Consider the following 17157-nt stretch of genomic DNA (forward strand, 5'->3'; position numbering starts at 1 on the left):
AACTGTCTTTTAATTTTTTTTTTTAAGTTTAGGTGTCAATGTAAACGGTTCAGTTCCATTACCTGTTACATTTGCCAAATCTCTCAATGTGAAAAGAGGGCCTGCAGTTAGTATGTTTTCAAGATTGTCGCTCTCAAATTTAAAAGAACCTACCTTCTCCCTCTCACCTCTTATAATGGAAAAAAATCTGTTTACATTTCCAAAGACCTTTAGATTAGGTTAAGGAAATTTCTGCTCCAATTGTAATATGTTGTCCAGATCTGTCCAAATCTGCTGGAGGCATTATGCAGACAGCACAAAGGTGTGCCCAAAGAGACCAGCGATCCAGTGTAGATATGCATCACCGTGTTTCAGAATCATCTCATGTTATCAGACGATTTATAAAAACCCGCTTTCTGTTGGAAACTGCCTGCAGAGAGATCACAGCAAACCAAAAAAAAGTGTTTCCCTGCTAAAAAGAATTATCGCTCACAAGGATCCCAAAGGAAACCGGCCTTTCTTTGTTATTTATTTAGAGTTTAAAGAGATTATTTTAAGGCAGTATTGGAAATTAAATGCATTTTGAGTGTAATTATGTAAAAGTTTTCAAAACATGAAACTTCATAATGCAAAAGATAAATGAGTTTTCAGATTTAAAGCTGCAGCGATGTGCCAGAGTTGTGGTAGACGGAGTTCACTGGAGGATCAGAGGTCTGAAAGGCCCTGAGCTTCTGTTGGCAACAGATTAGGGTCAAAAGAAGAAAAGAAAAAAAAAGAACTAAAACATCAGCATTGCCAATGAGGGAAAGCGTCAAGCTCTTGTGAGACGGGAACAGTTCAAAGAGTGAGGAGTGTGACTGCAATTCAATCAAGCAGAAAATGATAGCAACCTGGCCCCTGACCAAAAGCAGATTGGAGGCAGGTATGCCATTAATTACTGATTGTTCATTTTGCCTTTGGTAAATTCATTATTTGCCACTGTCAAATTATTTTTACTCAGTCGCTAGTTTTATTTAAAAGAATTGTTTTGAACACAAAGTTCAACAGAGACCTGCGAGCTGCAGGGATGGGGATGTGAAAGATCGGTCCATGTCGTCTTTCAGGCAGTGTTTCTGCAGATCTACAGGGGGACTCTGTTCCATGTTAAACAACAAGCCGCCACCTGTTCTCATTTCATCTCTCGCATCGTTTGCCGTGCCTCTTGGACTGCTGGCGAAGGGCAGACACCCAGGTATTCTTTGAGGAAAAGAGACAAGTTTCCCATTCAGAATCACTCCTCATCTCTTTCCTGATGACTGCCACCTGTTCAGCGCTGCCTCCCTCCCTTCCTCCTCGCCATGGCGACTTCACGGCACACACACACACACACACACACGTACACATCTAGCCTCTCTGTAAAAGGATGGGCAGATTGTTGCAGAGAATCAGCATGGATTTTTGGTGCCACTGGGGGGCAAAGAAGGGAAGAGGTGGGGATTTGGTGTTACTCAATGGCCCCGAGTTCCAGATGTCATTCTTTTTAATGACATAATTATGACTGTCTTGTGACTCTCTTTGCCCTTCAGTCTGCACTGGAAGCTGTGCACACCAGTAAATGCTTGCAAATACACACACATTTGCAGCATTTAATTAAAATTAAATGCCCGTGCACATTCTCTTTTTACAATTAAGACATCTTCCTGAAAAAAAGCAGCATGTAGGACTGATAAAAAAAGCATGTCTTAGAGATTTTTATTTCAATCCTGCACAATTCTGAAGCCTTTTTTTGACAACTAATTGGGTGCCACTTTCTTACACCCTAAAGTCGATCTGGACTGTCCTTTTCTGCTCTTTAAACATAGGCACTAAGGACCAGGAGACGTTTCTGCTCTTTTAAAGTAGATAAAAATGCATGCTCGCAGTGTGTAGCACTTTGTTTGCTAAATTCCGTCTTTGCTTGATGTAGGAGAGATGCGGCTTTTAGAGGTTCACGGTAATGAAAGGCGTTTTGATCTGGAGGGATGCAGCACAGCGGCGTGTGTGCAATGCAAAGTTGGAGCTGCCAAGAACTTTCAGCAAACACGCTCTCCATGAATACGTGAGGAACCGTGAAGCAAGATCACAATGCAAACCACAGTGAGCTGTCGCCGCTGCGCTCATGAGAAAGGCACTCCTGTGTCTAACGGAGCTAATTGGTGACCAGAGGAATCGAATAGAATGATAGATGGAGAGGGTCTCTGCGATTTCGGGTCTACTGGCACGACATCAGTGGATCTGAAGCTTACACTCTGGACAGAAATACATCTGCCAGCAGGTAACTCTACCTTTATTATTATTGCAAGAGCCACCAGTGTTTTCCTGGTATGCCAATTTATAGCAATATATGTGTTTGCAGGCTAATTCAAGCTGTCAACATCACCCCTGTTTATAGGTGAAAAATGGCTGCACCACGCAGTGCACCAGATGGCAGGAATGGATCATCAGTCTGAGACAGCAGACATGTGATGGATGGATTCCCCGGAGTAAACTGTTTCAAACTAAGAACCACACTGTGAGGACATTTGCTCATAAATTAGCACTTTGCTTTTAACATTGTGCACTAAAAGAAATTAAAAAAGCCCCTTTTTTTATTAAATTGCAGCATTGAGGTTGGTACAGAGCTCCCACACTAAGAGAAAATTGGAGCAAATAACTTTGGGTATAAAAACTACAAAATGCTTAATAGTATTCCATAATTAAATAGACTACAAAAAACTTTTGTGTGCTCAATTGTTTATAATTACATTTTTTTTTGTTTGGCTATCCATCTCTTTTGACATGATAGAATCAATTTCTGTTACTACTCTTTGGTAGTAAGTCATTTGTTCCTCTGAATAGTCTGTAAAATTTAAAAGGGGATATATTGCCATGTGTGTTAAGGTTGTTATGATTCATTTTAACAATTCAGTTCGTTTCACAATGTGTGGTTGTCCCTATGAGTCATAGTCTTTATTGGTTCGTTGTGAACGATCCGATACACTTACCTAAAATGGATCCAGGACATCTTTAACCAAAAATTCAACCAGTGTAACTCAGAGATAAATACCTGGAAACTGATTAGTGCAGGTGAAGATTTCTTGTTTTTCATAAAGTTCAGCCCAATGTTGTTTTTCCACATCAAAATATAACAAACAGAACATTATTAGAACATTCTGTATGGTCACATCACACGTCTTTGCAAAATGTGTTTAACACATCGGACTACAATGATGGTTTGATCATTTTTTTGCTGCCATCCGTCCGCTGTGTCCAAAAATTATTTGTCAATATCAATATACATAAAAATATTTCATTTTTAAATGATTTTATAGCAGTATTGGTCGATTCAATTAACAACATTACTTAGAGAGATCGATCTGGTTGGATTAAGAATATAAATCGATTAAGTTGATTCATCGTTACTGGTAATTATTTTTCCCAAATATTAATTCAAGCAGATTTTTTTGTATTTTGCTTTTTAACTCAAGTTTGGAGAACATTTCTGATCAGCCACTGATCATTCACATTGACAATAAAAGAAAAATGTATAACATTGTGTAACATTCCCAAACAAAATCTACCATTACTTTGTTAAATTAACATATTCTCTTGTATTTAATAGGTATTGTATGTACATAAAAACTAAAGAATCTATCAGTTTTCTGATATAAGGGATAAAAATATTTTGATCCTTTGCACATCTTTCATCTTCAATTATATAATTTTCACGTTAGATACCATACATACCTAACATAATTCCAAGTCTTTTATTTGTGTATGAAATCAGCTATTTGGAGAATATTTACAATATATTTCATGCCCAAATTCTAAATACTGGAAATTTTGTTGGCCATGAGCAAGCAAATTCAAAGTTTGTGCAAAAAATATTAAACTATTTAACCATAATCTGATTGGTTTTTCTGGTATTTGAATATGTGCAGGAACGTTCGAAGAATGGTGACAGTTTGTTTTTAAAACTTCCCGATTAGGAAGGCAGGATTTTCTGCAAGAAGCAACAAGGTGACTGGGGCAAAAAATTTCACATTTGTAGCCAAATCCCAAAAAGCATAAATGGCATGTCACCTCATGTCAGAGTGAACTCTCAGAGAAGTTAACTCTCTCCTTAAACCCCAAACACAACAGTTTGGAAAGCAGAAAATTAGAAGAAGAAAAAAGGCGAGAACAGCGAAAGCAGAGTTCCTTAGTGATGGAGGGTTCTCAATATGACACGCAGCCACCAGAGTGTGCCATGAATAAGTCATACCAAACGGGGCAGAGCGCAAGCAGTTGTGCATCTTCACCTCAGATGTCTGGAGAGGCTCGACAAGAAAAGCAGTTGACAAAGTCTTGCCTCCTCATCATCATGCAAAATGTGTTTCAGTGAATCCAAATCTGACACCATTACCCCATTGCATTCTCCTACAACAGAACTCCCTCAGCATTTCTCCAGTGACCTTAAAGCCAAGGATGGTAGCTTCATGAATAATCGTTCCCATGAGTCCGCGCTTCCCTCTCTGTATTTAAAGACCACCCGGATCGTCTTAGTAAATTAGGCAAGCAGAGCTCTGGGACTAGCTGTCAATTTGTGCTCGCTGTGGAAAGAATCTCTTTAGAACTCCCTGATTTTATCCATTAATCCAAGATCAACCTGCTCATGTGCATCACTGGTTCAAGCTTTCATACAAACTTAGAGAATTTGACATAAAAAAACAACACTTTTTTTAGAATATAATTTTATTTATAATTTATAATTGGCAGATACAAAAAAACTCTGGAACTGTATCCAAAATGTGCAATAAATCACTGCTGATTTTTTCTCTCCAAAAGAAAATACAAAAAAAAGACCAACTACTTTGGAAAGTTAACACCAATGTAAACTGGAGTGAATTGGTAATTCTACAAAGGTTTCCACTAATCGCTACGATTTCTCTTTTAACCAACTGCAGTCGTTAACACATTGCAAATCTGCTTTGCTCTCCCAAGATGTTAACCAAGGTCCCTGTGTGTGCAGACATCTACATTGGTGACATTCCATTTCCCAACTGTTAAATACAAGAAAGGCAATCATATCCATAAGCAGCACAAATGTGTAAAACACATCAAAGTAAAGAAATTCTAATTGTACCAAGGTGTTCATGTGAGAAAGGACAAACCAAGAAAAAAAAAAGGCCATGTCCAAAAGTCGGGTTGTAAACGATTACCTTCACTCAGAGATACGCAAGGAATGAGGTTGAAGCTTGAGTGCTGGTAAATCTTCAGCGGATGAACAAGCATCAACCTCTGGAATCAAACGTTGGAGGAAATGACATCTAACAAGGAGCCAGGATCCAGAGAACTTTCAGCAGCATAACAATTATGTGAAACCAGCTTTCAGATGAAAAGTTGCAAATCAAATCGGAAATACAACTAAAAGAACATTGTACTTAAAAAGACTAAACATTTTATGTTCACATTTCAACAGAAACACATCCACTCACAAAACAAAATTAACAAAAAACAAAAGGGTACGAGAAAATTTACATCCACATTCTCGCCGCCGTCCCACCCCTTTGACAGCTAATTGGCATTAGCGGAGGTTTTGACGGGATGGCGGCGCAATACCCTTTAAGTCCCACAGATATGACGAAAAACAAAACTATTACTCTTAGTTATATGAATACATCAGGGTGAATGCATGACTTTCTTTTTACAGACCATCTGAGGGGCAAAGTCAAGGCAGGAGAGGATCCAAGCATGTCACAAATGTTCAAGTGCAAATAATGTGTCATTGTAGTTTTTATGCCCCCCCCCCCATCGCGGTGCTTTCTGAAACTGGTAGGCAGGCAGATAAAATGGATACCTCAAACAAGCGTACATTCCTTTTGTACAGCCCCGTCCCCCAGACGGAAGATGTCAGAACACTAAACAAAAACGATATGACTAGAATTTCAAATAGAAAAACACATTTCTTGTAAGTAGAATGTCCAGCCCACATTTTGTGACATGAAAAAAAAAAAAAACAACACATCTGTCTAGACAGTCAACTTAAATCCTTCATTCCTATACAAATCAAAGCTTTAAAAGTCTTTAAACATGCAACACCATTCAAAGTTCCTATCTACTTCTGCTGTGCTAGATTCACGGTTTAAGGTAACGACAGCTATGCTCTTAACAATCGGTCGAAATTGTCCGGGACCATTTTCCTAATACTTTTAAGGACACTGATGTCAGAATGGATTCTCATTCACAATGTTAAAATAATTCCCTGTCAAGTATCCATATAAAGCACTTGCGTAGCATACGGTGTGCTGTTCCCTTTACTTCAGCACAAACGGCCCAGTAGAGAGATATTGTGTAGAATAGTGCAGCTTTGTGAGGACTCGGATGGAAAAAGAGATGAAGAAAAAAGTTGGGTTTTTTTTTGCTGATTTTAAAAGAAAATGTACTCAGAGGTAACAGCATGTAGGCGTGTCCTGTGACCCAGACATCCAATCTAAGACGAGAGGACATGAAGGCTTTACCCTATCTGTTCAACTTGCAGTTTTCTGCTTTATTCGATTTATTTCTGGCATTAATTTCTAGCTAACCCAAATTAACCGAATGGAAATCTTTCATGGGGCATATCGAACTTTGCCCTTAAAAAACCTTTAAGCCGAAGCTGCAATGAAACAATAAACCAATCTATCTCTCCTCTATTTGTTGTGACGTCTGCATTCATAAAGGACAACGCAACAGCGGCCCTAAATGACAGTCTTAAAGCCGTTACGACATGAGGATACAAGCATTACATACACGGAAAACGTTGTTAGGCCTGAGCTCAAGTGCAGCTTTAAGATTCCAAATGCAGGAAAAAAATATGAGCATATTTTAGAAAGGTTTCAACTTTTCGCGCCTTTTTTTTTCTTTTACAAACAGCACATTAAAATCCAGCATTAACAGTACCTTTAGGCAAAAATGATGCATAAGGAGTAAATGCAGCCAAATAAAAAGCTACATCTTTGACCAAATTTTTATACACTTTAAAAAGCCTGGAAAAATGTATACAACGTCTGATATACAATGTTACCAACATTATTATGACTTAGCTCAGAAAATGTTACATAGCTCTTTGGTTAGTGTTAGAACTTCTGACCCAATAGATTAAAAAAAAAAAAAAAAAGTATGATTTTTTTTTTCTTTCATACTGAATGTTTGAGAACCAGTACAGCCGCAGAAAAATAGGACAAAATAAAAGTCAGCACCATTCTAATTAAAGATCAAAAATATTTAGATATTAGTCAAAAGTGAGATTAGGCAGAAAAACAGACCATACTGTCACACAGGTGACCGAAGTCTGTCCGTGTTCTAATAATACTCCAATGTTCAACATTAGAGTCCGATTGTGCTGAAGATGTCCACGTTTGAAAACTCAATTAATAAAATAAAGTCACATCTTGAAATTATTTCTAAAATGTAAAACTTGTTTGGGGAAGAAAAAAAAAAAAGCAGACTTAGAAATTCAGCATTACATTTCATTTTTTCCAGTTGGCTCTACTCTACTTTCAAAACCATTTCTATGTGCGGTGCTGGGTAGCACACATGTCCACATATTGTGAATGCCAACGCTCAAATAGCTACACTACTATGCAGAACACCTTTACTATATTTTTGCAGTAGATTATTTGCTGGCCTAAATGACTGGAAGTTGTGTTATGAAACCCAGTGGAAAAACAGCAGAGCAATGGAATGGAGGACTTCACAGTGACAAAGTCACTGAGAAACAAATCAAGGGCTACCTGAACCAACCATCTCAAAACTGCGGCTGTCTGTAAACCTTGTTTCAATCTCATGCCTGAACACAAATGTGCAAACTGTCGTGTTTCTGTGTCAGTAGTGTTTCTCCTGCAGATAGTCTTTCATTTTGTTAGGTAAGGGCAATTTTTGGATCAGGTCTATTCTGGTGTATTGCCTAATGACAAAGCGGCAAAGATACTGCAGAGAGCGCACTTGCATAAACCGGGATACTGGGTTAGTCAGTCTGACAGGATAAGTTGCAGAACCTGGCAGGCGAGACCTGGAATAACAAAAAGCTCCGTTCTCAGAGTCTTTGATGGAGTGTTCAATTAAATCAACAATCGATGTGTGTCCCTCCACATCAGGCTGTTCATAAAAGCTGAAGCGTCCGTTGGAGTGTTCAATACGGGTGTGGAGAGTTTTGCTCTGCGACCTGAAGCTCAGGCTGAGCAGGTACCTGTCATCGGAACTGTCTCTGACTAAGAACGAACCGTCGGCCAAGTTAAAGAGCTTTTCCTCTGCTTCCCATCTTGTGATGGGACCCCAGTACCAGCCCTGCCTTGCGAGCTTCTTCAGCTCCTCTGTCAGACTGGTCACTACCATGGGGCCACTGCTCTGGACGGAGTCATACACCCGACTCACTCCTGGGGCTGAATTTGGGTCAAAGTTGAGGTGGTGTCTTACCCTCTCAGCTACCTGGCTGTCTGAGGTGCTGAAGCCTGAAAAAGTCCTAGGAATGTGTCCATTATTTGTCATGGGCGACAGGAGTGGCGAGAGCGGAGGTGGGACCTCTACTCGAGAGCTTTGAAGCACGATACCAGCAGAACTAATAAGAATACTATTAACTGAAGTTTCCATGAAGAGGTCCGGGTGCATCCCACTAACCAGGTCGTGTTCTTCTGGTCCCTGGTGTGTGTGGATGGACCCGCTTTCTGCTTCTGTCCCCACCTCCATGGGAGAGGATGTGTCCAGGCAGAAGGAGTGGGACCCTTCTGGGTACATTCCCTCATCTAAAGGCATTGTGTATGGGATATAGTGCTGGGGGGTCAGCCCCAGCACAACAGGCACATCATTTTCATCAATGTTTAGATGCAGCTCACCATTTTGTGGCTGCTGGAGATTCTTTAAGGACTCGGGCTGATCCTGAAAGAGCCCTTCCATTTGGTAGTTTTTAAAGTCTTTTCTGACACCATTTAGGTTTGGACTTGGGCATGGAGAGTGAACCATGGCTTTGACCTTTACCTCCATTTTGATGCAAGCATCATCAGAGTTGACTGAGCGCAGAGGCCACGGTGAGGGGCTATAGTGCTGACTCCACAAAGAGGGAGATCTAAGGGGTCTTTGAGCTTTTAACTCGTTGCAGCTTATGGGCACAGACGATGATGAGAGGGTGTCGTCGTCATCCACCGAACCTATAGCAGACGATCCTCCTTTTACTTTTGCCTTCTGCTTTGTGGATAGCCTTCTCTTCAGTGATCCCATCAAGCTTTCATTTTTAGAGCGATTCTTGGTTTGGCCTCCTTTCTCATCTTCACCAACAAGATCACAGCCGGAAAGCTCTTTGGTGTAGCATCCCCCAAATATTGACTCTTCCTTAGAGAACTCTGTAGTCACTGAAGGCTGTTCGAGCATAACAAAGTCCCCTTCATCTTTGCCCTTTATGTTGAGGGTCTTGCGGATGGTCTTAAGGCTTATTTTCTTCATTCTGTTAGCCCCTCCAAAGTGGGGGCATGGGGTGGCTCTCCAGGTATCCTGACGACAGTACTATCCACGGTGTCTTCCCATCAGCCCACATGAAAAAAGTCATGCACAATGTGGACCGGCAGCATCCTGTAAAACATAAAATAATTTTTCATTGAACTAAAGTAATATTTTAAATTTGTGTAGATTTTTTTTCACTCAAATAATTCTTCTGACTTTAATAGTTAGAATCAGACTTGAAAAAAAACAAACAGGTACCCCTAATAAAAAAATAAACGAAGAATTCAACAACTCTACTTATAGGTTATTTCAGGTTATGCTTCTTGATTTATCCACAGTTGTGTTTCTTTCATTTTTGACAGCAGATTTAACAATGTTTTCTTGTTTACATCACAGCAGTGTTAACTACAATTATCTTTTGATCTATTTTCAAAGCTTTCCCAGTAGTCTTTTTTAATTATGATTATGCCGTTTTTTTTTTAGACAAAACCAACAAAGCTGTTTCATTTTCTAAGACATAGTTTCTGCAGAGCAGCAGTAGTTCATTAGAAATTCACCTCTGAGTAGTGGGTGTGATCGCTGGCGCAGAGCAACCCCACAGCCCTTTCCCATCATTGAGCCGTTTACCCTCTCTCCCACTAACCTTTAACCCCTCACACCCCCTACCCATGAAAAACAAGAATGGCGAGTAATATTTGAGCTATCCAGCGACACAGTTTTGAGCCAGATACCACCTCAGATCAGGAAAACAAAGGCATACATGGATCTAGTTGTCTACAAGTGAATCCATCAGAATGGAGCAGATCAGGGAGCATGTGGCCTGAATTTTCTATGTAACATATATGATCTTTTTCCATACTGCATTTTTTGTCTGCTTCTGATTCAAAGAGATTTGAAAAAAGAAACTGAGAAATAAGCTCAATTTTCTTGATTTATGTCCTCCCATCATCAGAAAAAAAGGCCACAAGAACATGTTAGAAACACCCTGAACACAAATTTCATTGGAGTGTCTTTAAGGACAAAATAGCCATCAGGCCTAAGTTTAAAACTATGTACAAATCTATATACATGATCTGCCTGAACCCTTTCAATTGCAATGTGTCATTCTCAAGACATAAATATGTATCCTTGCTTTTTTCGTCCTTACAGCAAATTGTTTATTACATACGAAATTTAATGGACATTGCAACTTTCAGTGATTAAACAAAGCTGGTAGTTAATCAAGACAGCTGCAAAGTGATTACTCACTATTATCTGCGGGGAAATGGTGACTCAGTTGGCTGGGTCAAGTTCCACCTCCATCACCTTATTTTCTCCTTAGGAAAAAACAAACAAACCAATATGTAGATTCCTCACACACACAAAAATAAGCGTTAGAAGAAATACAACTACATAAAACTGTGTTACATTAGTTTTCTCCTGACATGCAAAGGCCCAAGGACAACACCATGCTGCTTCCAGCAAAGCTTTACCTTTGTTTGAGCTGTATACTTTTCCCTATTTAACGACAATGTTATTAAGTACTCCAACAGAATTGCTGTTTTCCCCCGTACACTTATAAGACAATAAAATGTGTCAAATAACGCTGTTGGAAGTGCAAGAGTAGCATCCAATGCTAGCATGAAAGTGCTTCTAGCAGAGCTAATTTCAAGAAGCTTTTTCAATCTGTAACAAATGCAAAAACTAATTTAAAAAAATAAAACATTTCCTACCTGTGCGCGTTCAATACACTTCTAAACCAGGAGACTGTGTTGTAAATCTCGGGGAGTAGATTGTGAAATATTTTCTCCTTTACAATTGTTGGCTAACGTTAGCTAGGCTAATGCTAACTTACCAGCCCTATGTCAGCTAGCATTGTTAGCGTTTTTAAATCGAAAACATTACCATTACTTTCGTTTAGTCCACCTCCGAATTGACACAAAGCCACAATGCGTTACTATATGCAAATACGACCTTTGTTTTAACTCACAGAAGTGAAGCGACGGGCGGATAAACACTAACGTGATATCTTCTAGCCAAGGTGGGCTAACCCTTTTGTAGCTCGCGGCCTGTTTCTTTCTTCCTTTGTTGCCTGTTGAATTATGGGAGTCGAGTCGGTGCGTTCGCATGCAGAGAGTCAGACACAGAGCAGTGAGCTTTCACATCCCAAAGGCACAAGCTGTGCAGGCTGCCCTGCCAGTCACTAATGATTAACATAATCGGAACACACAAGTAGACTGTTTTTAATCCAACTATCTGGATTTACAATTAGGATTTATTAAATTGCAACAAACAAAGTATTTTTTTTTTTAAAACAAATCTTTTACCCTTCAAAATACAAATATGTAACCAAGAAGAAAAAAATTCAAATTAATTTATTTTGATGACTAAATCAGCATTAAAGCTTTTGAGAAAAATGGATTGAACTTGACTGTTAGTAATTTTGTTTTTTCTATTAATCATTCATAAAAAATACAACATTCTTAGATTTCAGAAGATTGGTTCTTAATTTCAGATTACCATCAGGTTTAATGACAGAATAAGATAAAATATGTACACATAACAACAACAACAATAATAATAATAAAGAGATGATTGAGTTAATTTTTCATATGTCAAAACAACCTTTTTGTTTTGTTTTTAATAAAAGTGTATTGTATTCTAAACCCTGACATGATTTAAGAATATGGAGGAAAAATGACAAAAATGATTTCATAATTATAATGGATTTATTAGCAGTTTTTCAGAGGATTGAAGCATTTACAATGTGTCCTTTATTCATTCAGTCCTCATTCATACTTGGTGATGGTAGCTACTGATGTAGCTACAGCTGCCCTGGGACAGACTGACAGAGGCGTGGCTGCCAGTGTGCACCTTCGGCCCCTCTGACCATCACCTTGACATTCATACGCATTCACACACCAGTGGAGCCACACTGGAGGCAGGGAGGGTGAAGTGTCTTGCCCAAGGACACGATGACAGGTAACTGGGGGGAGCGGGAAACGAACCGCCCCTAAATGTAATATTATAATATAAATACATAGCTTTAAATAAACAGCTAAAAGAAGAAATTTTACTAAGTTTGCTACTTTCTACAGAAAGTTTTGGTAAAGTGATTGTTTAGTTCTGACCTTATTGAAATACTTAAAAGAAATGTTTGATTCAGCAGGGTGTCTTGATACAATGTCACTTTTGATACAGTGGTGGAAAATATTGGTACCCCTCAGTTAAAGAAATAAAGTCCACAATGCTCACTAAAATGACTTGAAATGTTCAAAAGTAACAATAAATTAAAATGTATTAAAAATTAAATAATCAAAATCAAATAAAATAATCAATTAAATAATCAATTAAATAATCAAAATCAGCCATTACTTCTAGTTGTTGATTAACAGAATTATTTAAAAAAAACAAACAAATCTAGCCACAGGGGTTGTAATCTAGCCACAGGGGTTGCAAGCCAGTTGCCTCTGTGCCGGTCCCAAGCCCGGATAAATAGAGAGGGTTGCGTCAGGAAGGGCATCCGGCGTAAAAATTGCCAAAATAACCATGCGAATCATCCACAACACTTTAGACATACCGGATCGGTCGAGGCCCGGGTTAACAACGACCGCCACCGATGCTGTTAACCTACAGGGTGTCGGTGGAAATTTGACTACTGTTGGTCGAAGAAAGAGGGGAGGCAGAAGGGTCCGTGGCCAGAGAGAGAAGGGAAAAGGCAGGAACATAGGTTTGAGAATAGGGACTCTTAACGTTGGCACAATGACAGGGAAAGGCAGAGAGCTGGCAGACATGATGGAGAGAAGGAAGGTAGATGTACTGTGTGTGCAGGAGACAAGGTGGAAGGGCAGCAAGGCACGTAGTATTGGAGGAGGATACAAACTGTTCTATCATGGTGTTGATAGGAAGAGAAACGGGGTAGGAGTGATTCTGAAGGGGGAGTTTGTAAACAGTGTTCTAGAGGTGAAAAGAGTCTCAGACAGGATGATGAGCCTAAAGTTAGAAATTGAAGGGGTGATGGTGAATGTAGTCAGTGGGTATGCGCCACAGGTTGGCTGTGAGTTAGAAGTGAAGGAGAGATTCTGGAGTGAGTTGGATGAGGTCATAGAGAGTATCCCCAGAGGAGAGAGAGTTGTTATTGGAGCAGACTTTAATGGCCATGTTGGTGAGGGCAACAGAGGTGATGAGGAGGTGATGGGCAGGTTTGGTGTGAAGGAAAGGAATCTGGAGGGACAGATGGTGGTGGACTTTGCGAAGAGGATGGAAATGGCGGTAGTCAACACTTACTTCCAGAAGAGAGAGGAACATAGAGTGACATACAGAAGTGGAGGTAGGAGTACTCAGGTGGACTACATCCTATGTAGACGAGGTCATTTGAGAGAGGTTAATGACTGCAAAGTGGTGGTAGGAGAGAGTGTAGCCAGACAGCACCGCATGGTGGTGTGTAAGATGACTCTGGAGGTCAGGAAGAAGAAGATAGGGAAAACAGAAAAGAAGACCAAGTGGTGGAAGCTACAGAATGAAGAAACTTGTGAGGAATTTAGGCAGAAGTTGAGGCAGGTCCTGGGTGGTCAGGATGAGCTTCCAGAGGACTGGGAAACTACAGCAGAGATTATCAGGGAAACAGGTAGGAAGGTGCTAGGTGTGTCATCTGGAAAGAGGAAAGACGGTAAAGAGACTTGGTGGTGGAATGAGGAAGTACAGGAATGCGTCCAGAGGAAGAGGTTGGCTAAAAGGAAGTGGGATGTAGAAAGGACTGAGGAAGGTAGACAGGAGTACAAGGAAGCGCAGCGTAGAGTGAAGAGAGAGGTGGCAAAGGCCAAACAGAAAGCTTACGATGAGCTATATGACAGGTTAGACACAAAGGAAGGAGAGAAGGACTTGTACAGGCTAGCCAGACAGAGAGACAGAGATGGGAAGGACGTGCAACAGATAAGGGTGATTAAGGACAGAGATGGAAAGGTGCTAACAACCCAAGAGAGTGTACAGAAAAGATGGAAGGAGTATTTTGAGGAGCTGATGAACGAGGAAAATGACAGGGAAAGAAGGGAGGAAGATGTGGTTGTTGTGGAGCAGGAAGTAGCAGAGATTGGAAAGGATGAGGTTAGGAAGGCTCTGAAAAGGATGAAGAGCGGAAAGGCCGTTGGTCCTGATGACGTACCTGTGGAGGTATGGAAGTGCCTAGGAGAGACAGGAGAGGAATTTCTAACGAGGTTGTTCAATAGGATTTTAGAGAGTGAGAAGATGCCTGAGGAATGGAGGAGAAGCGTTCTGGTTCCGATCTTTAAGAACAAGGGTGACATGCAGAACTGCAGCAACTATAGAGGAATAAAGTTGATGAGCCACACAATGAAGCTGTGGGAAAGAGTAGTGGAAGCCAGGCTTAGGAAGAAGGTGGAGATCTGTGAGCAGCAGTATGGTTTCATGCCCCGTAAGAGCACCACTGATGCCATTTTTGCTTTGAGAATGTTGATGGAAAAGTACAGAGAAGGTCAGAAGGAGCTGCATTGTGTGTTCGTAGATTTAGAGAAGGCGTATGACAGGGTGCCGAGGGAGGAGCTGTGGTACTGTATGAGGTCGTCTGGAGTGGCAGAGAAGTATGTCAGAGTAGTTCAGGACATGTATGAGAGAAGTATGACGGTGGTGAGATGTGCTGTAGGTCAGACAGAGGAGTTCAAGGTGGAAGTGGGACTACACCAAGGATCAGCTTTGAGTCCTTTTTTGTTTGCTATGCTGATGGACAGGCTGACAGACGAGGTAAGACAGGAATCTCCCTGGACAATGATGTTTGCGGATGACATTGTAATTTGCAGTGAGAGTAGAGAGCAGGTGGAGGAACAGCTAGAGAGGTGGAGGTTTGCTCTGGAAAGAAGAGGCATGAAGGTCAGTCGTAGTAAGACAGAATACATGTGTCTGAACGAGAGGGATCAAGGTAGAAGCGTTAGGTTACAGGGGGCTGAGGTGAAGAAGGTGCAGGAGTTTAAGTACTTGGGGTCAACAGTTCAGTGTGATGGGGAGTGTGGAAAAGAGGTGAAGAGGCGAGTGCAGGCAGGTGGGAGCGGGTGGAGGAAAGTGTCAGGAGTGTTGTGTGACAGAAGAGTGCCAGCAAGACTCAAAGGAAAGGTGTACAAGACAGTGGTGAGACCAGCTCTGCTCTATGGGTTAGAGACGGTAGCAGTGAGACAGAGACAAGAGGCTGAGATGGAGGTAGCGGAGATGAAGATGCTGAGGTTCTCCTTAGGAGTGACCAGGTTAGACAGGATAAGGAACGAGTACATCAGAGGGACGGCTCATGTTGCCTGTGTTAGCGACAAAGTCAGAGAAGCCAGACTGAGATGGTTTGGACATGTTCAGAGGAGGGATAGTGGATATATTGGTAGAAGGATGTTGGAGATGGAGCTGCCTGGCAGGAGGGCAAGAGGACGGCCAAAGAGGAGATATATGGATGTCTTAACAGAGGACATGAAGTTGGCTAATGTTAGGGTAGAAGATGTCCATGATAGAGTGAGGTGGAAAAGGATGATTCGCTGTGGCGACCCCTGATGGGAAAAGCCGAAAGAGAAAGAAGAAGATTTAAAAAAACAAACTAATGAAATAGGGATGGACAAAAATGATGGTACCTCCATAAAAGACTGAGAACTAATTGCCCAGGGGTCATGATGAACTCAGGTATGTCCTTTAATTGACTTCACAGCTGTTTTCAAACCCATAACCAGTCAGTCTGGCTATTTAAAGGGAGTCAAATAGTCACGTTGCTGTTTGGTGAAAAAGTGTGAACCACACTGAACATGGACAACACAAAGCGAAGGAGAGAATTGTCCCAGGACATTAGAAACAAAATTATAGACAAACATCGTAAAGGTAAAGGCTATGAAACCATCTCTAAGCAGCTTGAAGTTCCTGTGACGATGGTGGCACATATTATTCAGAAGTTTAAGACCCACGGGACAGTAGCCAACCTCCCTGGCCGGAAGAGGAAAATTGATGACAATTTGAAGAGACGGATAGTTTGAACTGTATCCAAAGAGCCCAGCCCAGAAGTTCTCCGCCTATCCCAGCCTTCACTGTGTTCTGATGTATTTCTGCAAAAGTGAAAAGACACATGGAGAAAGTATAAATGTTAAAAAAAATCTCATTTTGTTCTTAACACATGGAAATATTGTTTTGTGTGCATTCATATGTTCCTGGTTTCTACTCTGCAGTGAATGTCTATAGATCGATGCGTCCTTTTCTTTGCCAAAGACTCTCTGTTTAGTTTTTTTGTGCATCTCATTTTTTACAAACAAAATGTACCACGGTAAAGCATACACTGTCAGACATAAACATTGTTATTCAATGCCAGATGTAAACAGACAAATGAGTGAAATACTAAACCACAATTGGCTGAAATACTTAAATGTAAATATCGGCAGTTGTATGGGAGATGAAGCCACTGACCCTCCAATGTATCCAAACCTAAAACTTGATTAACCATATCGGTTCCATTAACGTTTCTTTTTTGAAATCAATGTGGGTCTAGAAGAATAATGAAAAACAAGAATTCCCGATGGATCCTCAAATTACTATATTCAGCTCTGAGTGCAGGCTTTTTCAAAGAGCACCAACATTTCTTGTGTGAATTAACTGAAATAAACCTAATTATTCTCATTAGCTACACCCAACTTGATCCCTCTATTGGTCAATGTCAATAACAGAACTCTCCGATTTTAAGCCCCAGGGATTTTTTTGTCTCCTTTACGGTTTTCAGCT

At 40.6% G+C, this 17157-nt stretch overlaps 1 protein-coding gene across 4 annotated transcripts; it reads right to left on the reverse strand.

The window, feature by feature from the left end:
- Window positions 1-4692: 4692 nt before the first annotated feature.
- Window positions 4693-11557, reverse strand: socs6 (suppressor of cytokine signaling 6). Of its 4 annotated transcripts, none has more exons than XM_011488777.3 (3): window positions 11399-11557; window positions 10678-10745; window positions 4693-9558 (listed from the first exon to the last, which is right to left on the reverse strand). In XM_011488777.3, exon 3 carries the CDS (start codon window positions 9430-9432, stop codon window positions 7822-7824), a length of 1611 nt encoding a protein of 536 aa, XP_011487079.1. In that variant the 5' UTR covers window positions 9433-9558; window positions 10678-10745; window positions 11399-11557; the 3' UTR covers window positions 4693-7821. The 4 variants fall into 4 exon arrangements, with proteins under 4 accessions (XP_011487079.1, XP_011487078.1, XP_020568035.1 ...); XM_011488776.3 differs by having other exon boundaries at window positions 11142-11557; XM_020712376.2 differs by having other exon boundaries at window positions 11460-11532.
- Window positions 11558-17157: the final 5600 nt, after the last annotated feature.

The sequence above is a fragment of the Oryzias latipes genome, chromosome 20 (assembly GCF_002234675.1).
Source record: "Oryzias latipes chromosome 20, ASM223467v1".
NCBI classification, from domain to species: Eukaryota; Metazoa; Chordata; class Actinopteri; order Beloniformes; family Adrianichthyidae; genus Oryzias; species Oryzias latipes.